The sequence below is a fragment of the Piliocolobus tephrosceles genome, chromosome 4, assembly GCF_002776525.5.
Source record: "Piliocolobus tephrosceles isolate RC106 chromosome 4, ASM277652v3, whole genome shotgun sequence".
Lineage (NCBI taxonomy): Eukaryota > Metazoa > Chordata > Mammalia > Primates > Cercopithecidae > Piliocolobus > Piliocolobus tephrosceles.
The window spans coordinates 36,409,570-36,433,247 of NC_045437.1; the positions used below are offsets into that span (position 1 = coordinate 36,409,570).

Consider the following 23,678-nt stretch of genomic DNA (forward strand, 5'->3'; position numbering starts at 1 on the left):
TTTTGTAGTTTTTAGTAGAGACGGGCAGATCACGAGGTCAGGAGATCGAGACCACCCTGGCTAACACGGTGAAACCCCGTCTCTACTAAAAACTAGAAAAAACTAGCCGGGCGAGGTGGCGGCGCCTGTAGTCCCAGCTACCCGGGAGGCTGAGGCAGGAGAATGGCGTGAACCCGGGAGGCAGAGCTTGCAGTGAGCTGAGATCCGGCCACAGCACTCTAGCCTGGGTGACAGAGCGAGACTCCGTCTCAAAAAAAAAAAAAAAAGAACTGCAAACTGTGTCAAGAGTGACTGAACCCTGCTTCTGATATGAGAAAGTCCAACTTATATTCAAAATAAATGCTAAAAATGCTAAGACAACATAAAATTATAAGAATTTGGCCAGGCATGGTGGCCCACGCCTGTAATCCCAGCTACTTTGGGAGGCTAAGGCTGGCGGATGGCCTGAGGTCAGGAGTTAGACACCAGCCTGACCAGCATGGGGAAACCCCATCTCTACTAAAAATACAAAAAAAAAAAAAAATTAGCTGGGTCTGGTGGCGCATGCCTGTAATCCCAGCTACTCAGGAGGCTGAGGCAGGAGAATCACTTGAACCTGGGAGGAAGAGGTTGCAGTGAGCTAAGATTGTGCCATTGCAATCCAGCCTGGGCAACAAGAGCGACACTCTGTCTCAAAAAAAAAAAAAAAAAAAAAAAAAAGAATTCACTACAGGCATCCGCAGATTTACCCATTGTTAACCCACTTCCCATTTTCCCTGAGAATACTCGCTGATGGTGCTTGCTGCTGCAGCCTTTACCCCAATATAACTCACAGATTATGGTCCCAACCTAACACCCAAAATTTGTGTCTACTATTTTATTATTTTTACATCACTCTATTATATTGACTTTGGAAACAAAATACATTATTCTATTTATAGCATTCTGTTTTTAGTAGTGGAATTTCCATGTACAAAATATAGTAATTCTCGATCGCTGAAAATGTCAAATCCTAGAAAACATAGCATTCCTATGTGTGATGTTGTAAGTTCCATGGTGAACTTATGGCACTGAAATGGTGTGACAACAAGGTGGTCACAATATTGTCAATATTCCACAATGATACTGTGATTGAAGTAGACAACAGATGGAAAGAAAACTAAGAAGCCATGTGTCATTGTGGATTATAGTGACAATATGGAGCAGCGGACTTGGCTGATCAGATGCTCACTTCATATCCAGCTTAGCGCCAAAGGTACAAGGTTTGGTATAAGATACTCTTTCATAGGCTGAGTGCAGTGGCCCATCTGTAATCCCAGCACTTTTGGGAGCCTGAGGCGGGTGGATTACTTGAGGTCAGGAATTTGAGACCAGCCTGGCCAACATGGTGAAACTCTTTCTCCACTAAAAATGCAAAAATTAGCCGAGCGTGGTGGCAGGGCCTGTAATCCCAGCTGCTCGCGAGGCTGAGGCAGGAGAATCGCTTAAACCCAGGAGGCGGAGGTTGGAGTGAGCTGAGATCGTGCCACTGCACTCCAGTCTGGGCGATGGAGTGAGACTCCGTCCCCTCCAGTCTGGGCGATGGAGTGAGACTCCGTCCCAAAAAAGAAAAAATAGTCGGGCGTGGTGGCAGGCATCTGTAACCCCAGCTACTCAGGAGGCTGAGGCACAAGAATCGCTTGAACCCAGTGTCTTGTTTTTCTAAGACCAGCCCAGCGGGCGCAAAAGAACCAGCGGGTAGGCAAGTGTAACAGCAAAACTGCACGTTTATTTTGGTAACCTAAGGTGTGCGGGAGAAGTCTGTCGGCCTCCGGCGAAGGAGGCCAGCAGAGTCCCCCCCGTGGGGCTCTCGGAGGGACTTCCCACAGTCCCGACATCCCGACAGGACTGGGGCTGTGAGAGGGCCACGCGGCTCAATGGCGGAGAGCGGCTTTTCTAGGAGTGGGAGGGCAATAGGCGGGGCACGGGCCTGTCAGGGGCGTTCCGCAGGTGCGACCAGGTAAATCTTGGTTTCTTCGGATTGACGTCACCTGGCGCATGCCCAGTTGGTCTGCACCTTCCCGGGCGCCGGCTGCATTTTCGCGTGCGCGGGAAGAGTTGGTGGTGAAGAAGAACCCAGAAGTGCACCGTCTTGCCTCCCTTCATCCAAACACCCAGGAGGTGGAGGTTCATTGAGCTGAGATTGTGCCACTGTATTCCGGTCTGGGTGATAGAGTGAGATTCTGTCTCAAAAAGAGAGAAAGAGATTCTTCTCCACCTTCTGAACATTGAAGTGTTGAACTCCCACATTCTATTTAAGAAGGACAATCCTGAGCACATGAGTAGCCTTGTAAACTTCAGACTGACAGGCCAGAAGCAGTGGCTCATGCCTTTAATCCCAGAACTTTGGGAGGCTGAGGCAGGCAGATCACAAGGTCAGAAGATTGAGACCATCCTGGCTAACATGGTGAAACGCTGTCTCTACTAAAAATACAAAAATTTAGCTGGACATTGTGGCAGGTGCCTGTAGTCTCAAATACTCAATAGCCGGGGGTGGTGGCGCACACCTGTAGTCCCAGCTGCTCGGGAGGCTGAGGCAAGAGATTTGCTTGAGCCCAGGAGGTGGAGGAGGTTGCAGTGAGCTGAGATCACGCCACTGCACTCCAGCCAAGGCGACAGAGGGAGACTTGGCCAAAAAAAAAGTTGGGGCGCAGTGGCTCAGGCCTGTAATCCTAGCACTTTGGGAGGAAGAGGTGGGCGGATCACCTGAGGTCAGGAGTTCAAGACCAGCTTGGCCAACATAGCAAAACCTCATCTCTACTAAATACACAAAAATTAGCGGGGTGTAGTGGCAGGCGCCTGTAATCTCAGCTACTCAGGGGACTGAGGCAGGAGAAGAGCTTGAACCCAGATGGCAGAGGTTCAGTGAGCCAAGATTGGCCATTGCACTCCAGCCTGGGCAACAGAGTGAGACTCCACCTCAAACAAACAAAACAAAAACAAGAGCAAAGGGTGTCTCCTGTAATCCCAGCACTTTGGGAGGCCAAAGTAGGCGGATCACTTGAAGTCAGGAGTTTGAAACCAGCCTGGCCAAAATGGTGAAACCTCCTCTCTACTAAAGATGCAAAAAATTAGCTGCGTGTGGTGGTGGACGCCTGTAATCCCACCTACTTGGGAAGCAGAGACAGGAGAATCGCTTGAACCCAGGAGGCAGAGGTTGCAGTGCGCCAAGATCACGCCATTGTACTCCAGCCTAGGCGACAGACACTCCGTCTGAAAACAAAAACAAAAAAACAAACCAAAACAAAAAAAACAAAAATTAGCCGACGGGCACCTGTAATCCCAGCTACTCAGGAGGCTGAGGCAGGAGAATCGCTTGATCCCGGGAGGCAGAGGTTGCAGTGAGCTGAAATCGTGCCACTGCACTCCAGCCTGGGCGACAGAGACTCTGGCTCAAAAAAAAAAGGAAAAAAAAAAAAAAAAAAAGGAAAGGATGTTATGTTAGGGAAACTCCTCATACCACTTCTCCCCTCCAGTGGTCTGAGTTGCGCGGCGCTTTCCCGCCTGTCCGTTAGGGCGGCGCCGCGCAGAAAGCCGCGATCCCTTTGCGGAAGGTGCCGCTCTTGGCTTCGGCGGCGCCGCTGTCGCTTGGAGGCGGTACTTCCTCCGGGATTTGCCGCAGGTTAGTGGCAAGTTCCTCTACAGTTGTTTAGGCTGTGACTGTGGCCCAATTTGCGGTGTGTGGCCAGCGATGGAGCGCTCTGGGCCCAGCGAAGGTGGGTTTCATGAGGCGAGTCCGGGCATGGTGGGCCGTGTCGAGGGCGCAGGGGCGCAGCACTAACTAGGCCTCCTCTCTTTTCCTCTTGCTCCAGCGACAGGCTCAGATGCGTCGGGACCGGACCCGCAGCTTGCGGTCACCATGGGCTTTACGGGGTTCGGTGAGTGACTGTTCCAGGCACAGCTCCTTTTCCTTTTGCAGAGGTTTGAAGAACCGCAGAGTGGGAGGGGAGATCGAGCTGTCAACTCGGAATTCCTGTAGCCCGGGTGCATACCTTGCAGTTTGTCAATGCTCTTCTCCCATTTGTCTTCTATTCTGCGTATCCGTTGGAACCAACTCAGAAGACAGTTATGAGAGCCCTGGAGAGAGAGGAAGAGAAAAGATGTTTCTAATTTTAAGTCACCAATAATGCTAAAATGAACATTTTTGTAAATAATAGCATTTGTACGAGGATTTTTAAAAATACGTAATTCTGTAGGGTAGATTTCTAAAAGAGAGCCTAGTTTATACAGAAGTATAAATATTTAAAAAGCTGAAAAATTGGGTATGTGCCTTATAAAGCTTCTTGCTGCTTATTGTCGTAATACCCATCAAAAAGCTTGTTTTCAGGTTATACCAAAGTTAACAGAATTTAAGAATGCCATTTTTACCATATCCCTACCAACACAGAATAGGTATTGTTTAAAAAGAAAATTATTTAAAAAATGAAAACAAAAGTTTACTAGACTGATACATGAAAAATGTTTTCTCTTTATTTTGCATTTTAAAATTGTAAATGCTGTTCATCCAAACATTGGGATTCTAACTTCCCTGAACCTTTCCTCAGGGTGGTCTTGTTCTCTTTTGACCAGGCTGTATTAATTCTATGATAATGATTAAATAATAGACTTACACATATTGACCTTGGGTTGTGTTCACACCTACTAGTTCTGTAGTTTTTCTATTCTTTTTTTGGTTTTTGGAGACTGAGTCTGGCTCAGTCGCCCAGGCTGGAGTGCAGTGGCGTGATCTCGGCTCACTGCAAGCTGCGCCTCCCGGGTTCACACCATTCTCCTGCCTCAGCTGGGACCACAGGCGCCCGCCACTAATTTTTTTGTATTTTTGGTAGAGACGGGGTTTCACCGTTTTTGCCAGGATGGTCTTGATCTGACCTCGTGATTCACCCGCCTCGGCCTCCCAAAGTGCTGGGATTACAGGCATGGGCCACCGTGCCTGGCCTTTTCTATTCTTTTTTTATTTTTTGAGATGGCGTCTTGCTCTGTCACCCAGGCTGCGGTGTACTAGTGCGATCTTGGCTCACTGCAGCCTCCACCTCCCAGGCTGAAGCCATCCTCCCACCTTGGTCTCCTGAGTAACTGGGATCACAGATGTGTGCCACCACACCTGGCTAATTTTTTATACTTTTGGTAGAGACGAGGTTTCACCATGTTGCCCAGGCTGATCGATCTTCCTAGCTCAAGTGATCTGCCCACTTGAGCCTCTCAAAGTGATTGCAGGCATGAGCCACCCCACCCGGTATAAATCCTTCATTTTAGTACTTCATTCCTTTACTTGGAAGTGAGGAAAGTGTCCACGTGTTTGTGCCACACGGGAAAATTAGTTACTGGGGGAGGAGGAGAATGTCTCCAAGCTCATACAGTTCCTTGTTATAGGGCTGAGATTTCTGTTTTCCTCTTAGCTCCTTAAAGTACCTGCCTTACTTCTCATGTTGCCCCTTTCATCTTCAAGCCAACTGCAATGCCTCAAATCCTTCTCAAACATTGGATCTCTCTGACTTCTGCCATAGCTGTTCTACATCTTTGCCTTTAAGGGCCAACTAGGATAGTCTCCCTATTTAAAAGTCCATAACCTTAATTACATCTGCAAAGGGTAACTTTTGGGACATTCTCCATTCTGCCTCCTGTGTTAGTGTTGTTGTTTCTTAGGGTAGGGATCTAGGTAAATTAGAGGAGGATGGGAAAGTTGACTGGTTAATAGTACTTAGTGAAGGGATTGTCATCAAAAGTTATCTGTGACTCAAGCTCCTTCTGTGATATTTTATGGTTATATTGGAGCTATGTTATAAACTAGACAAACTAAGTGTTTATTGATCAGTATTGATCACCTGAAGTTTGGCCAACTTATTGCAAGGCAATCACAGTCTGCCATTTGTTCATGTTTTAGGTAAAAAAGCTCGCACATTTGACTTGGAAGCAATGTTTGAACAAACTCGAAGAACAGCTGTGGAAAGAAGTCGCAAAACACTGGGTAAGAAGTTCAGATATTTGTCCTTTTATTGGTTTAAGTACTATGTATACCTCATGCAAGTATATTAAAAAAGAAAAAAGAATGTGACTGGGCGTGGTGGCTCACACATGTAATCCCAACACTTAGGGAGGCCGAGGTGGGCGGATCACCTGAGGTCAGAAGTTTGAGAGCAGCCTGGCCAACATAGTGAAACCCCATCGCTACAAAAATACAATAATTAGCTGGGCATGGTGCTGGGGCCTGTAATCTGAGCTACTCATGAGGTTGAGGCAGTTGGTTTGCTTGAAGTCGGGAGGTGGAGGTTGCAGTGAGCTGAGATCCCGCCATTGCACTCCAGCCTGGGGTATAAGAGTGAAATTCCATCTCAGAGAGAAAAAAAAAAAGTGTTGTTATGCTACTTGTCATTGTTGGTTTTTTTGTTGTTGTTGAGATGGAGTCTCTCCCTGTTGCCCAGGCTGGAGTGCATTGGCGGGATCTTGGCTCACTGCAGCCTCAACCTCCTGGGTTCAAGTGATTCTCCTGCCTCTGCTTCCTGAGTAGCTGGGACTACAGTCACATGCCACCACGCCTGGCTAATTTTTTGTATTTTTAGTAGAGACAGGGTTTCACTGTGTTGGCCAGGCTGATTTCGAACTCTTGACTTTGTGATCTGCTTGCCTCGGCCTCCCAAAGTGCTGGGATTACAGGCGGAGTCACTGCACCCCTGCCTTTTTTTTTTTTTTTTTTGGAGATGGAGTCTCGCTCTATCACCGGGTGGAGTGCAGGAGTGCGATCTCAGCTCACTGCAACTTCCACCTCCCCGGTTCAAACAATTTTCCTGCCTCAGCCTCCTGAGTAGCTGGGGCTACAGGTGTGTGCCACCACGGCCAGCTAATTTTTGTATTTTTAGTAGAAATGGGGTTTCACCATGTTGGCCAGGATGGTCTCATCTCCTGACCTCGTGATCTGCCTACCTCCCAAGTGCTGGGATTACAGGTGTGAGCCACTGCACCCGGCCCAATTTATCATTTTAAAACCAACAATGGGCTGGGTGTAGTGGCTCACACCTGTAATTCCAGCACTTTGGGAGGCTGAGGCAGGCGAATCACCTAAGGTCAGGAGTTCAAGACTAGCCTGGCCAACATGGTGAAACCCCGTCTCGACTGAAAATAGAAAAATTAGCCAGGTGTGGTGGTGGGCACCTGTAATCCCAGCTTCAGGGAGGCTGAGGCAGGAGAATCGCTTGAACCTAGGAGGCGGAGGTTGTGGTGAGCTGAGATCGCACCATTGCACTCCAGCCTGGGCGGCAAGAGCAAAACTCCATCTCAAAATAAAATAAGATAAGATAAGATAAAATAAGATAAAATAAAAAAATAAGCCACAAGAGCAAAACTCCATCTCAAAATAAGATAAAATAAAATATATAATAAAATATAAAATAAAATAACTAAAATAAATAAAGTATTGTACAGCAGCAATATCCCGTATTTGGCAGTGTGTGGCAGTGTGCCTGACAGAAAATATTTTCAGTCTTTGGAAGAAAACTTTTTTTGTGGTGAAAAGAAAGCTATCTACATGTACTATTTTTTGAAAAAACTCTTCATTATTTGTTTTATTTGAGATGGAGTCCTGCTCTGTTGCCCAGGCTGGAGTGCAATGGCACGATCTCGGCTCACTGCGACCTCTGCCTCTTGGGTTCAAGTGATTCTCTTGCCTCAGCCTCCTGAGTAGCTGGGATTACAGGTGACCATCACCGCACCCGGCTAAGTTTTTTGTATTTTTAGTGCAGACGAGATTTCGCCTTGTTGGCTAGGCTGGTCTCGAACTTGTGACCTCAAGTGATCCGCCCAGCTCGACCTCCGAAAGTGCCGGGATTACAGGCGTGAACCACTGTGCCAGGCCAAAACCCATTATTATTATTATTGTTATTGTTATTGTTATTATTTTGAGACAGAGTCTTGCTCTGTTGCCCTGGCTGGAGTGCAGTGGTGCGATCTTGGCTCACTGCAAGCTCTGCCTTCTGGGTTCACGCCATTCTCCTGCCTCAGCCTCTAGAGTAGCTGGGACTACAGGTGCCCACCAACACCCCTGGCTAATTTTGTTTTTGTATTTTTAGTCGAGATGGAGTTTCACTGTGTTAGCCAGGATGGTCTCGATCTCATGACCTTGTGATCCATACGCCTCAGCCTTCCAAAGTGTTGGGATTACAGGTGTGAGCCGCTGCGCCCAGAAAAACCCTTATTATGTGAAATTTCAAACACGGAAGTATAGTCATGAACTACCATGTACCTGTCAATCAGATTTAACTACTGTAACAGTTCATGGCTAATGTTACTTCTGTTTCCCCTTTCAGATGATTTTGAAGCAAATCTTGGACATCATTTTACTCATAAATATTTCTGTGGCTGGGCACGGTGGCTCAAGTCTGTAATCCCAGTACTTTGGGAGGCGGAGATGGGCGGATCACAAGGTCAGGAGACCGAGACTATCCTGGCTAACACGGTGAAACCCTGTCTCTACTAAAAAACATACAAAAAATTAGCTGGGCGTGGTGGCGGGCGCCTGTAGTCCCAGCTACTTGGGAGGCTGAGACAGGAGAACGGCATAAACCCGGGAGGCGGAACTTGCAGTTAGCTGGGATCCGGTCACTGCACTCCAGCCTGGGCAACAGAGCAAGACTCCGTCTCAAAAAAAAAAAAAAATATATATTTTTGTATGTATTTTGAAACGGTAAGAATTGTTTTAAAAAAAGCTTAACCAAGATACCTGTAAGAGATAGGAAAGACCAAACTGTTTCCTACCCTCTCACACTCTTCTCAGTACTTTACTCCTTTTTTTTTTTGATTTGAGACAGGGTCTCACTGCTATTGCTCAGGCTGGTGTGCAGTGCGTGACCTTGGCTCATTGCAGACTCAACTTCCTGGGCTCAGGTAATCCTCCCACTTCAGCCTCCCAAATAGCTGGAACTGTAGGTTAGTGCTACCACACCCCAATGATTTTTTGTATTTTTAGTTGAGATAGATTTCACCTTGTTGGCCGGGCACAGTGGCTCAAGCCTGTAATCCCAGCACTTTGGGAGGCCGAGGCGGGTGGATCACGAGGTCAGGAGAGTGAGACCATCCTGGCTAACATGGTAAAACCCCGTCTCTACTAAAAATACAGAAAAAAAAAAAAAAATTAGCTGAAGCAGGAGAATGGCACGAACCTGTGAGGTGGAGCTTGTAGTGAGCCGAGATTGCCCCTCTGCACTCCAGCGTGGGTGACAGAGCGAAACTCTGTCTCAAAAAAAGAAAGAAAAAAAGATTTCACCATGTTGTCCAGGCAAGTCTTGAATTCCTGGGCTCGAGTGATCCACCTGTCTTGGCCTCCCAAAGTGCTAGGATTACAGGTGTGAACCAGTACTTTATTTCTGACACCAGATATATAGGAGTTTTCCCCCACCCATCAACCAGTTTTCCAACTGGGTATTCGGTAACTCACTTTAATTCTGACACTGTCTGCCTGGAGACTACCACAAGACTGCCTTCACTCAGACACTAATCTCAAGTCACAGGTTGTGACCAGTGCTTCTAATCTACTGTCTATAAATCAGGGTTCCCATGACCCCTCTTTTTGGTTTGATAATTAGCTAGGACGGCTCACAGGGAAACACTTTACTTAGTTTTAACAGTTTATTATAAAGGGTGTTATAAAGTATACAGATGAACAGCCAGATGAAGTAATGCATTGGGCAAGGTATGAAGTGGGAGAGGTGCAGAGCTTCTGTGGCCTCTCTGGGTGCACCAACTCCCCAGCATCCACCTGTGTTCAGCTACCCTGAAGCTAATCACATCTAGTGGTTCAAGAGTGTCTAGGCTGGGCGCAGTGGCTCACATCTATAATCCCAGCACTTTGGGGGCCAAGGTAGGAGGATGACTTGAGCTCAGGAGTTTGAGACAAACCTGGGCTAACACAGTGAGATCCTGTTCAAGAAAGTTTTAAAAAATTAGCTGGGCATGGTGGTGCACACCTATAGTTCCAGCTACTTGGGAGGCTGAGGTGAGAGGGTCACTTGAGCCCAAAGGTTGAGGCTGTGGTGAGCTATGATCATGCCACTGCATCACAGCCTGAGTAAAAAAGCGAGAGCCTGTCTCAAAAACAAAAATTTTTTCTTTTTTTTTTTTTGAGAGTCTCGCTCTGTCGCCCAGGTTGGAGTGCAGTGGTGCGATCTCCGCTCACTGTAAGCGCCGCCGCCTCCCGGGTTCATGCCATTCTCCTGCCTCAGCCTCCCTAGAATCTGGGACTACAGGCACCCGCCACCACGCCCAGCTAATTTTGTTTTTGTATTTTTAGTAGAGATGGGGTTTCACCGTGTTCACCAGGATGGTCTCGATCTCCTGACCTCGTGATCCACCTGCCTCGGCCAAAAATTTTTTCTATAGATCTTAATTTCCAGCTTCCCCAGAGATTGGTGGGTGGGGATGAAAGTTCCAATTATCTAACCTGTCAGTTTTTTTAGTGAGCAGCAGTCCCATCCTGAGGGCTAGGGGTCCCACACTAAGTCACTTCAATAGCATAAACTTAGGTGGGATCCAAAGGGGCTTCTAGTGAATAACAAAAGAGAGCTCCTGTCACTCAGGAAATTCCAAGGGTTTCAGAAGCTCTGTGGCGGGAACCTGAAACAAAGACCAAATATATTTCTTTTTTTTTTTTTTTTGAGATGGAGTCTCGCTCTGTCACCCAGACTGGAGTGCAGTGGTGCGATCTCGGCTCACTGCAAGCTCTGCCTCCTGGGTTCAAGCCATTCTCCTGCCTCAGCATCCTGAGTAGCTGGGACTACAGGTGCCCACCACCATGCCCGGCTAATTTTTATTTTTTATTTTTTTATTTTTTGTAGAGACGGGGTTTTACCCTGTTAGCCAGGATGGTCTCAATCTCCTGCCCTCCATCTGCCCGCCTCAGCCTCCCAAAGTGCTGGGATTACAGGCATGAGCCACCGCGCCCAGCCAAATATATTTAATATTATACCGCAATATCATCACATCAAAAAACAATTTTAATATCCTCAAACGATAGACAAAGACATGCTATCTGAGGCATTTACAAATGTTTTAAACAATTTAGTGAATGTTTGTACTATCACAGTGTAGGTACCTTGTATTTACCATTTTAAGCGTATAATACAACATGTTTTGAACAGAATTGTCTTATTTGGCTATGTAAGCTTTTTGTTTTTACTTACTTACTTATTTTTTTAGGTCGCCCAGGCCGGAGGGCTGTGGTGCAATCTAGGCTCACTGCAACCTCTGCCTCCTGGTACAAGCAATTCTCCTGCCTCAGCCTCCCCAGTAGCTGGGATTATAGGCAAGTGCCACCACCACCAGGCTAATTTTTGCATTTTTAGTAGAAACAGGGTATCACCATGTCAGCCAGGCTGGTCTCAAACTCCTGAAGTCAAGTGATCTGCCTGCTTCAACCTCCCAAAGTGAAGCTTTTTATTTTTAATCTTTTTATTTTCAATTTTTGTGGGTCCATAGATGTATATATTTATGGGTATGTAAGTTTTATAGTCCCTAGTACTTTGCTTTGTAAAATAGGTTCTCAGTAATATTTTGAGAAGATTGAATTGAATTTAGACCTGTAATGCTGTCTTGTTAAAAAATGAAATCTTGTTGCTTTGGAGAATATTTTAAAATGGCACAATCTGGGCTGGGCATAGTGGCTTCATGCCTGTAATCCCAGCACTTTGGGAGCCTGAGGTGAGTGGATCACCTGAGATCAGGAGTTTGAGATCAGCCTGGCCAACGTGATGAAACCCTGTCTCTACTAAAAATACAAAAATTAGCCGGGTGTGGTGGCGGGCGTCTGTAGTCCCAGCTACTCGGGGGGGCTGAGGCAGGAGAATCGCTTGAACCTGAGAGGCGGAGGTTGCAGTGAGCCTAGATCGTGCCATTGCACTCCAGCCTGGGTGATGACAGCAAGACTCCGTCTTAAAAAAAACAGGCACAATCTGTTGGAAGGAGCTTGTGATTTGGAATTGGGGGACCTAGGTTTGAGGCCCAGCCCCACAATCTACTAGATGAGTAACATTGGGTGGGTTTTTCCAATTTCTGATCCTTCATAACCCTGTTGTATGTGTATCATCTACCTTGGAAGTTTCTTGAAGAGATTAAGATGTTGAGTACAGTAGCTTATAAACAACAAAGTACTTTATTAAATTCCTGTAATTTTTCTTAGTAAAGCATGTATACATTTTACCTAAGAGGAACTTGGTGAGTTATTGAATTTTTAAATTTTTGAAAAATTGTCTCAAGACTATGGTCTCCTTTGATTTTTGTGGATAAATTATTGAACTTTCTTGATTTAGTATTATATCCTTGGATGGCAATTTATACCTCTGATCTAAATATATGAGTCTAAATTGATGATCTCTTTGAAAGATCTGCTTAGCTTTAGCAGTAGAAAATACCATTGGGATAATTTATGGAACTAGTATTCATCATTATATGGGACGTTATTCATAAGAGTTGTTTTTTTTTCGTGTTCTTCTAGACTTGGCAATTAGATTACATTTAGACTGTGGAATTAAAAATGATTCCCTGTGAGCTGTCCTAGCAAATGATGAAATTGAAGAGAGGGGTTGCAGGAACCCTAGTTTCCTACCATAAGACAGTTTGACTTACTTTTCTTTAAAAGTTGGAAATTCTCATATGGGCATTATTTATCTCATGTTTGGTATTAGAGTCTTTCTCTGGGTATTGATAGTACGCTTGAGGAAGCTAAGACTTTGACCTTTTTAATAGCAAGTTTGTCTGTATATGGGGTTGTGAGCTGTCTTGATTGCTAAATGCACTAGTGGAAAGGATGAATTACTATAAAACCCCAATAAAATACGTGCTGTGAAGGGTCTGGAAATGATAATCGTACAAATTCTTTTTTAAATGTTTTTTGTTTTCTTGAAAGCTATAAGTATGTGCAGGACACAGATTTTTTTTTTCTTTTTCTTGAGATAGAGTCTTGCTCTGTCGCCCAGGCTAGAGTGCAGTGGTGCGATCTTGGCTCACTGCAACTTCCGCCTCCTGGGTTCAAGCAATTCTTCTGCCTCAGCCTCCTGAGTAGCTGGGATTACAGGTGTGCACCACCATGCCCGGCTAATTTTTTGTATTTTTAATGGAGATCGGGTTTCACCATGCTGAACGAATTCCTGACCTCGTGATCTTCCCTCCTCGGCCTCCCAAAGTGTTGGGATTACAGGTGTGAGCCACTGTGCCCAGCCAAAATACGGACTTTTTTTTTTTAGAAGTGTTATATTAGGCTGGGGGCAGTGGCTCACGTCTGTAATCCTAGTACACTTTGTGAGGCTGAGGCAGGTGGATTGCTTGAGGCCAGGTGTTCGAGACCAGCCTGGCCAACATGGTGAAACCCTGTCTCTACTAAAAACACAAAAATTAGGTGATCATGGTGGCTGGCATCTATAATCCCAGCTGCTCGGGAGGCTTAGGCAGAAGAATTGCTTGAACCTAGGAGGTGAAGGTTGCAGTGAGCTGAGACTGTGCCACTGCACTCATGCTGAGTGACAGATTGAGACTCCGTCTCAAAACGGAAACAAAAACAAAAAGAAAAACTAAGGGAAAAAGAGGGAGGACTGGCATGGTGTGGTGGCTTACATCTGTAAATCTTGAGGCAGGAGGATTGCTTGAGCCCAGGATTTCAAGACCAGCCTGGGCAACATAGTGAGACCCCGACTCTATTTAAAAAAAAAAAAATAGAAAGTAAAAAAGAGGGAAATGGCAGCCGAGTAGGCAGCCTCAATATCTTTTCCTGATTAGTAATATAATTGACTGTAAGACCTGAGGGAGAAGATGAGCCTAGAGTACAAATGCTGCTGCCACCCCCAGAGGTCTGGAGGGATTGGCTGAAAAAACAGGGTGAGCTAGGAGCTAAGCAGGCTTATTCTTTTTTTTTTCTTTTGGAGACGGAGTCTCACTCTGTGGCCCATGCTGGATTGTGGTGGTATGATCTCGGCTCACTGCAACCTCTGCCTTCTGGGTTCAAGTGATTCTCCTGCCTCAGCGTCCCGAGTAGCTGGGACTACAGGTGCACGCTGCTATGCCCGGCTAATTTTTTGTATTTTACTAGAGACAGGATTTCACCATGTTGTCCCGGCTGGTCTCGAACTCCTGAGCTGAGGCAATCCACCCGCCTCAGCCTCCCAAAGTGCTAGGATTATGGGTGTGAACCACCATGCCTGGCTTCAGGCCCATTCTTTTTTTTTTTTTGAGACGGAGTCTTGCTCTGTTGCCCAGGCTGGAGTGCAGTGGCGCAATCGCTGCTCACTGCAACCTCCGCCTTCTGGGTTCACGCCATTCTCCTGCCTCAGACTCCCAGGTAGCTGGGACTGCAGGTGCCTGCCACCACATCTGGCTAATTTTTTAAAATTTTTTGTAGAGATGGGGTTTCCCCTTGTTAGCCAGGATGGTCTCGATCTCGTGACCTTGTGATCTGCCCGCCTCAGCCTCCCAAAGTGCTGGAATTATAGGCGTGAGCCACCGCGCCTGGCAGGTCCATTCTTAATTCTGGATACTATGCTTCTCTTTAATTTTTTTCCAGTCTCTAGTATCAGAGTGTAGAATTGTTGACTCTTGACCCACCTCAGCCCAGAAGACACAAAAAAGATAACATGATCTAGAGCTGTAATATTTGCCTTACTTCTTCCTGGAGGGTTTTGTCTTCCATATTTGACATGAAAGACTATGTAGTTCCTTGTTGATGTTTGCTGGGTAACTCTCTTCCTCATCTTCCATGTCCCAGCAACTAAAGACCCTGCAGAATACAGCATTCCACTTGATAAGTGTCCTTTGCTGCTGCTTAACTTGAGTTATATTGTATTTCATTATTAAGTGAAGGAAAAAAATGTTAAATATTATCTCAGGTTATTGAGGATGGTGGCAATTGAGTATCAAACTATTCATACATAATCCTTTTTCTTCTTAGTGCCCCCACAATTGTAGAGTGAGATTATCAGAGGGAAAAAAGTTAATATTTTAGATTTTTTTTTTTTGTCTTTCTAGAGTAAACAACTCTGGAAAATTAATGTAGTAGATTTTTTTTTTTTAATATAGTGAAAGCAAGTTTATTAGGAAAGTAAAGAAATAAAAGAATGGCTACTCTGTAGACAGAGCAGCCTATAGTATAAATTTTTTTCTTTTTTTTTTTTTGGAAATGGAGTCTCAGTCGCCCAGGCTGGAGGCAGTGGCACAATCTGGCTCACTGCAAGCTCTGCCTCCCTTGTTCATGCCATTGTCCTGCCTCAGCCTCCCGAGTAGGTGGGACTACAGGCACCCGCCACTACGCCCGGCTAGTGTTTTTGTATTTTTACTAGTGATGGGGTTTCACCGTGTTAGCCAGGATGGTCTTGATCTCCTGACCTCGCGATCCGCCCGTCTCCGCCTCCCAAAGTGCTGGGATTACAGGCGTGAGCCACCGCGTCAGGCTAGTATAAATTTTATTATGATTTTGATAGCTAGTCTCTAACCAAAATTCTAGTGTAGAAAATTCAGAAAAGAAGTGCTACATTTTTTTTTTTTTTTTTTGAGAAGGTGTTTTGCTTGTGTTGCCCAAGCTAGAGTGTGATAGCGCGATCTCAGCTCACCACAACCTCCACTTCCTGGGTTCAAGTGATTCTCCTGCCTCAGCCTCCTGAGTAGCTGGGATTAAAGGCATGTGCTACCAGGCCGGGCTAATTTTTTCTTTTTAGTAGGGACGGAGTTTCTCCATGTTAGTCAGGCTGGTCTGGAACTCCTGACCTAGGTGATCCGCCCGCCTCGGCCTCCCAAAGTGCTGGGATTACAAGTATGAGCCACTGCGCCCGGCCAAGAAGTGCTAAATTTTTATGTTTTGAAACATTAGAAAGTTAATCACCTAAAATATCACTTTAGAATATGTTTTAAAAAATATATCACCATTCACATTATGCTAATTTTGCTTAGCATATCTGTTAAAATGTTTTCCCAGATTTCTGTTTTCTATCACTATTTTTATTGTCTGCAGTTAGTATTATACTGCTATGCAGTAATTTTGTTCAATTCTTTTTACCACATTGGCCATTTAGGTTGATAAATTTTTTTTTCTAGTTTTAAAAATTGTGATAAAATACACATAAAATGTACCATCTTAATATTTAAGTACATAGTGTTGTGCAGCCATCACCACCATCTATAACACTATTCGTCTTGTAAGTCTGAAACTGTATACGTATTAAATAATTCTTCATTACCCCTCCTAGCCTCTGTTAACCACCATTCTACTTTTTGTCTCTGACATTGACTACTCTAGATTACCTCATGTAAGTGGTATCATACGATATTTGTCTTTTTGTCTTTCTGTGAGTAGTCTATCTTACTTAGCATAGTGTCCTCAAGGTTTATCCAAGTTGTAGCATATTGCAGAGTCTCCTTCCTTTTTGGGTGAATAATGTTTCATTGTGTGGATATACCACATTTTGCTAATCCATTTGTCTATAGATGGATACTTTGGTTGCTTCTACATTTTAGCTGTTGTGAATGATGTTCCTGTGAACATCGGCATACAAGTATCTTTTTTAGACCCTGCTTTCAGTTTCTTTGGATATTTACTAGAAGTGGAATTGCTGGATCACGTGATAATTCTACGTTTAACTTTTTGAGGAACCACCATATTGTTTCCCACAGTAGCTGTGGTTGATAATTTTTTGCTGTTACTGCTAGCACTCTAAGTTATGTCTTTGTGGCTATGTTAATTTTTAGCCTTTCTAATACTAGCAAATTTTGAATTGTAATGGTTGGAATCTTTTTGTTAATCTTTTTGTAATCTTTTCAGAAGCAAGAGAAAAAGAGGAAGAAATGAGCAGAGAGAAAGAATTAAGACAAAATGAAGATATTGAACCAACATCCTCAAGATCAAATGTGGTCAGAGATTGCTCCAAATCATCTTCCAGGTGCCTGATTTTCATGAAAGACTTCTATTAAACCATCAGTTTCTAGGTGTTCATAGAGTTTTTTTTTTTTATTTTTATTTTTTAATTTTTCTGAGACGGAGTCTTGCTCTGTCGCCCGCTGCAGTACGGTGGCATAATCTTGGCTGACTGTAACCTCCACCTCCTGGGTTCAAATGATTCTCCTGCCTCAGCCTCCCAAATAGCTGGGATTACAGGCATGCACCACCACACCTGGCTAATTTTTGTGTTTTTAGTAGAGATGGGGTTTTGCCATGTTGGCCAGGGTGGTCTCGAACTCCCGACCTCAGGTGATCCACCTGCCTTGGCCTCCCAAAGTGCCGGGGCTATAGGCGTGAGCCTCCTGAGTAGCTGGGACTACAGAGGTGCGCTACCACTGCTGGCTAATTCTTGTATTTTTAGTAGAGGCAGGGTTTTACCATGTTGTCCAGGCTGGTCTCAAACTTCTGACATGATCTGTCTGCCTCATTCTCCCAAAGTCCTGGGATAATAGATGTCAGCTACTGGGCCTGGCCTCCAGTTATTACTTTTTTGAGACGGAGTCTCACTGTTTGACCAGGCTGGAGTGCAGTGGCTTGATCTGGGCTCACTGCAACCTCCACTTCCTGGGTTCAAGTGATTTTCCTGCCTCAGCCTCCCAAGTAGCTGGGATTACAGGTATAGGTCACCATGCCCTGCTAATTTTTTTGTATTTTAGTAGAGATGGGGTTTCACCATGTTGGTCAGGCTGGTCTTCAGCTCCTGACCTCGTGATCTGCTTGCCTTGGCCTCCCAAAGTGCTGGGATTACAGATGTGAGCCACCATGCCTGGCATCCCAGTTACTTCTTTTTGGCAATGCAGCAGTGGCCTAACACATCGATTTTGTTTGTCTTGTCAAAAAATCAATGCTTGTTTCAGTGATGTTTTATTATTCTTTGTTTTGTTGTTTGGGATGGAGTCTCGCTCTGTTGCCCAGGCTGGAGAGCAGTGGTGCCATCTCGGCTCACTGCAACCTGCACCTCCCGGGTTCAAGCAGTTCTCTGCTTCAGCCTCCTGAGTAGCTGAGATTACAGGCGCCCACCACCACGTCCAGCTAATTTTTGTATTTTTAGTAGAGACTGGGTTTCACCATGTTGACCAGGCTGATCTTGAACTCCTGACCTTGTGATCCACCCACCTTGGCCTCTCAAAGTGCTCAGATTACAGGCGTGAGCCACCGCACCCGGTGTTATTCTTTTTTTAGTGTCAGTGTCATTTGTAGTTCTGCTCTGATTTTTTTAATTTCTTCTAATAATTTTTGGTTTGCTTTATTCTTGCTTTTCTAGTTCCTTGAGGTACATCTTTAGGTTGTTTATGTAGTTGTTTATTGTTATAAATGTTCTTCTTAGTACTGTTTTCTTTATTTTCTGCAGGTTTTGATATGTTTTGTTTCCATTTTCTTTTGTTTCAAGAAATTAAAAAAAAATTTTTTTTTATTGACCCTTTTGTCATTTGGGAGCCTGTTGTTTTATTTTCACGTATTTGTACAATTTCCAAGGTTCCTCTTGTTATTGATTTTTTTATTTTTCTTTTGAGATAGGGTTTCACTCTGTCACCCAGGCTGGAGTGCAGTGGCACATTCTTAACTCACCGCAATCTTTACCTCCCAGACTCGAGTGATCCTCCCACCTCATCTCCTTAAGTAACTGGTACTACAGGTGTGTGCCACCATGCCTGGCTAATTTTTGTATTTTTTGTAGAGACAGTCTTTCACAATGTTGCCCAGGCTAGTCTTGAACTCCTGAGTTCAAGCAATTCGCTCACTCTACCTCGAAAAGTGCTGGGATTATAGACATGAGACACTGCGCCTGGCCTGATTTTGGTTTTATTTTGTTGTGGTTAGAAAAGATACTTGAGGGCTGGGCAAGGTGGCTCATGTCTGTAATCCCAATACTTTGGAAGGTCGAGCTGGTGGATCACGAGGTCAGGAGTTTGAGACCAGCCTGGCCAACATGATGAAACCCCGTCTCTACTAAAAATACAAAAATTAGCTGGGCATGGTGGCTCATGCCTATAATTCCAGCTACTTGGGAGGCTGAGGCAAGAGAATCACTTGAACCTGGGCTGAGGAGTGAGCCAGGATCACGCCCTGGCACTCTAGAGTGAGACTCTGTCTCAAAAAAAAAAAAAAAAAATCTGTTTTTAAAACAGTATAGCTGGAAACTTGTGCGTTAATCATAAGGGGGAAATTTTGGAGTATGACTAGCTTAATATAAATTTATTTAGTCATGTAGCTATTACTTATTGAGTATCTTCTGTGGATTACACAGTATTTTAGGCACTGAGATACAGCAATTAGCAAGTCAGATGAGACCTTTGTTCTCATTGAGCTCTCAATGTTGTGGGAGTATTTGAAGGGATGGGTAACAAATAACTAAATAACCAAATAAAATAACTTAGCAGGAATGTAATGAAGATAAAGGTACTTAAGGTAATGGGAAGTGGTAGTGTGCCTGAAGATTTAAAAGGGGTGTGCCCTTAGGCTTCTTTGAGGAGGAGACATTTGAGGAAACTCCAAAAATGAGAAAGAGGCCGTGTAACAATCTATGGGAAGGATAAGTCAGCCAACGAAACTCCCAAGTGCAAAGACCTTGTTGTAAACTAAACTTAACCTGTTCAATTAGAAAGAAGGCCTTGGAGTGGAGATTTGAGCTAGGCAGTGGCTCAAATCTAGAAAGTCAGCCCTTCATGGAGGTTTGCTAGTTCATATATCTCTGTTTAAGGGTAACCTGAATGTGAGAATATATTCTTTTCAGTGTTTAACCTAGATGAAAACAAAAAGAAAAATCTCATGTTTTTCCTTCAGTAGATATTGAGTGCTTCTTATAGGTGAAGCAATTTTTAGATGCTAGAAATATGTTAGATGCTAGAACAAAACGGAAATTTGTGCTTTCCTGGAGCTTACATACCAGAGATACTTCATTAGAAGGCAGTGACACTTTTAATCTTATCAAATATTTGAAAGATTAATTGATACAATTAAGAATGCTGAATTCTCAGCTCTGGAGGCAGGTGGAGGGGTGGTGGATGGTGAGGGCTATACTTACAGGTGTTTGCTAGAGACCTTAATGAGAGTGTATAATAGTCCTCAGGTGTGGCGGATAGGAAACTACTTGGGAATCAGTATGATATGCTCTAGACTCTCAAGCCTCTCCAACTTGCCTTATACTGTTGTTGATTTCTTTTAGACTTTTAGCATCCTGAAGCCATGGTTTTTAGTTTCTGTCTCTAGTGATAAGTAGAAAAGAGGGATGTAGAAATGGCTTCACTGGCCCAACTGGAAACAGAAATTAAGAACCCATGACTGTATTCTGTCCCTTGGATACTCCTGGTTAGAGTATGGTGTGTTTAGAATGCAAGGACGCTACATTTAATGTTTGGCAAAGTGGCAAACTTGGACTAGCCGTGAGAAATAACTTGTATTTTGGAATTTTTTTTTGGGAGTTATGTTAAATTCCTTACATGACTGGCATTATTTGCTACTGTGGCAATCAGGGATTGGATTCAAATATAGTTAATTGAGGCACTGGCCATCTCAGTGGTTTTTATCCATTACTATTTTGTAGTTTTTCTTCTGTATGTCCTTGTTCACCTGTCTCTTTAAAAATTTTTTAAATTAAATTTTTATTATATATCTATATTTTGAGACAGGGTCTCACTGTTGTTCTGGCTGGAGTACAGTGATGCAGTCATGGTTCACTGTAGCCTTGACCTGCTGGGCTCAAGTGATCCTGCCACCTCAGCCTCCTGAGTAGCTGGTACCACAAGCAAATGCCACCACACCTGGCTAATTTTTATTTTTTGTAGAAACAAGGTCTTGTGATGTTTCCCAGGCTAGTTGCAAACTCTTGGGCATAAGCAGTTCACCTGCCTAGGTCCCTGAACGTGCTGGCATTACAGGTGTGAGCCATTGCACTCAGTCTCACCTGTCTCTTTATGAGTGCTAATGGTCTAATGGTCCTCTAACGTATAATTGCTGTGGCCCTTATTTTTGACTTTGTTTGCATAAGACAGTTTTTTTTAAACTTTCTTAAGATAAAATAATATTTGCATTAAACATTTAATGTTTGAACTACAAATTTGAAAAAATTAAAAAATACCCAATTGTTGTTAATAGGAGAGGAAAAGTTTCCTGAGAAACGAGTACTATTTCCAAAGTGTGCTTTTTATTGCAGCAGAGGCAAAGAGTTTCTGTTTCTGTGTTTTCAGGGATACAAGCAGCAGTGAAAGTGAAGAGAGTTCTGACTCTTCTGATGATGAGTTAATTGGCCCTCCTTTACCCCCTAAAATGGTAGGAAAACCAGTTAATTTTATGGACGAAGATATCCTCGGTACTTTACCTCCACCTCTTAATGAAGAAGAAGAAGAAGCAGAGGAAGAAGAGGAGGAGGAGGAAGAGGAAGTAAGTATTTCAGTGGTAATTTAAGAATTCAGTGGAGTAATATCTTTAAAGTACTGTAGAGATCAGTCCTGCTAAACTGTTGTTCATGAGTAAGAGCCATTTTAAAAACTGAGAAAAGGCTTACACCTGTAATCCCAGTTCCTTGGAAGGCTGAGCCTGGAGAATTGCTTGAACCTGGGAGGCAGTGGTTGCAATGAGGCGAGATTGTGCCTTTGTACTCCAGCCTGGGAGACAGTCAGACTTGTCTCCAAAAAACAAACAAACAAACAAAAAACCCAAACTGAGGAAAAAGGCCAGGTACAGTGGCTCACACCTAATCCTAGCACTTTGGGAGGCCGAGGTGGACGGATCGCTTAAGCTCAGGAATTGAAGACCAGCTTAGGCAACATGGTGAAACTCTGTTTCTACAAAAATGCAAAAATTAGACGGGTGTTACGGCGTGCATCTGTGGTCCCAGCTACTCAGGAGGCTGAGGTGGGAGGATAATTTGGGCCCAGGAGGCAGAGGTTGCAGTGAGGTCGACGGATGACACTCCAGCCTGGGTGACAGAGTGAGTCCCTGTCTCAAACTACACCCTCTGCCGCCCCCCACAAAAAACCTCAGGAAAATAACTGTGGAGTTTATTACTGACAGCCTGTATTGAAAGAACTTCAGGAGGAAGAAAACAACTAAAAAATAATAAATGGAGAACTGAAAGCAATGTGTTAAAAAGAAATCAATGGATAAAACATTTTGTTAAATCTACATATGTGTCTGGGTATGGTGGCTCACACCTGTAATCCCAGCATTTTGGGAGGCTGAGGCAGGCGTATCACCTGAGGTCAGGAGTTCGAGACCAGCCTGACCAACATGGAGAAACCGTGTCTCGACTAAAAATACAGAATTAGCTGGGCCTGGTATGGCACATGCCTGTAATCCCAGCTACTCGGGAGGCTGAGGCAGGAGAATCATTTGCACCTGGTAGGCGGAGTGACCTGAGATTGTGCCATTGCACTCCAACCTGGGCAAAAAGAGCCTCTGTTTCAAAAAAAAAAAAAAAAAAAATCTATGTATGCATTGTGTGTCAGTAATAATGATGGATAAATTTGGGAGGATTTAAAAGCAAAGTGAATCTAAAATTATTGTCAACAATAAAGTGGAGGATGGGAGAGTGAAATCAGAGTTTATTGGTTTGTAGATACTATTGGGGAGGAGGCCAGAGATACCGGTTAACCTTAGATTAGTTTAAGCCGGCCGGGTGTGGTGGCTCACGCCTGTAATCTCAGCACTTTGGGAGGCTGAGGCGGGCGGGTCACAAGGTCAGGAGATTGAGATCATCCTGGCTAACATGGTGAAACCCCGTCTCTACTAAAAATAGAAAAATTAGCCGGGTGTGGTGGCGGGCGCCTGTAGTCCCAGCTATTTGGGAGGCTGAGGCGGAAGAATGGCGTGAACCTGGGAGGTGGAGCTTGCAATGAGCCGAGATCGCGCTACTGTACTCCATCCAGCCTGGGTGACAGAGCCAGACTCCGTCTCAAAAAAAAAAAAAAAAAAAAAAAAGATTAGTTTAAGCCAAGTATATAAGTTTACAATTTTAAGAGTAATCGCCTGGCAGGGTGCTGTGGCTCACATCTGTAATCCTAGCACTTTGGGAGGCTGAGGTGGATGGATTATGAGGTCAAGAGATGGAGACCGTCCTACCCAACATGGTGAAACCCCATCTCTCCTAAAAATACAAAAATTAGCCGGGCGTGGTCATGGCACGCGCCTGTAGCCACAGCTACTTGGGAGGCTGAAGCAGGACAATCACTTGAACCCGGGAGGCGGAGGTTGCAGTGAGCCGAGATTGCACCACTGCTCTCCAGCCTGGGTGACAGCTGAGATTTGGTCTCAAAAAAAAAAAAAAAAAGTATAATCTCCAAAATACTAAAAGGAAAGAATGCTAAAGGAAATGGTGTACTTTTGTGTTTGACACCTGGGGTAGATAATTTTTTAACACCTCCCTTCTTTATGTGATGAATTATTTTTAGTAATAATTATGAAATGAAATGAAAAATAATCAGAAAAGCAACAGCTTTTGTAAATCTGTCAATGACTGTCAAAATCGGTAGTCTTTGCATATTCCTCCTCAGTACATAGTGTAGCAAATTTGTCAATCTGTCTGTCTGTAGTTCATCAAATAAAGCTTCTGATTTCAATTTTGTACATTTTTCTTTCACATGAAACAACAGATCTATATAGTGTATATACTCACACTTGCACATGCATTCATGTGTGTGCATATGTAAAATTAAGAAAAGAAACAAGAATAAAATAAGAATAAATTTGGCAGTTTCATTAAAAT

The 23,678-nt window shown here is 44.2% G+C and overlaps 1 protein-coding gene across 2 annotated transcripts in view; it reads left to right on the plus strand.

Moving 5' to 3' along the window:
• Nucleotides 1-3,559: 3,559 nt before the first annotated feature.
• LOC111545504 (WD repeat-containing protein 70) overlaps nt 3,560-23,678 on the plus strand; it is a 135,537-nt gene continuing 115,418 nt past the window's right edge. The window contains exons 1-5 of one of the 2 annotated variants that reach the window (XM_026455964.1): nt 3,560-3,734; nt 3,831-3,896; nt 5,900-5,983; nt 16,799-16,916; nt 21,163-21,355. In XM_026455964.1, the coding sequence (XP_026311749.1) occupies nt 3,710-3,734; nt 3,831-3,896; nt 5,900-5,983; nt 16,799-16,916; nt 21,163-21,355 (486 nt within the window). In that variant the 5' untranslated portion in view covers nt 3,560-3,709. The remainder of the gene's footprint in view (nt 3,735-3,830; nt 3,897-5,899; nt 5,984-16,798; nt 16,917-21,162; nt 21,356-23,678) is intronic. The other variant, XM_026455965.1, reaches the window with a different exon arrangement.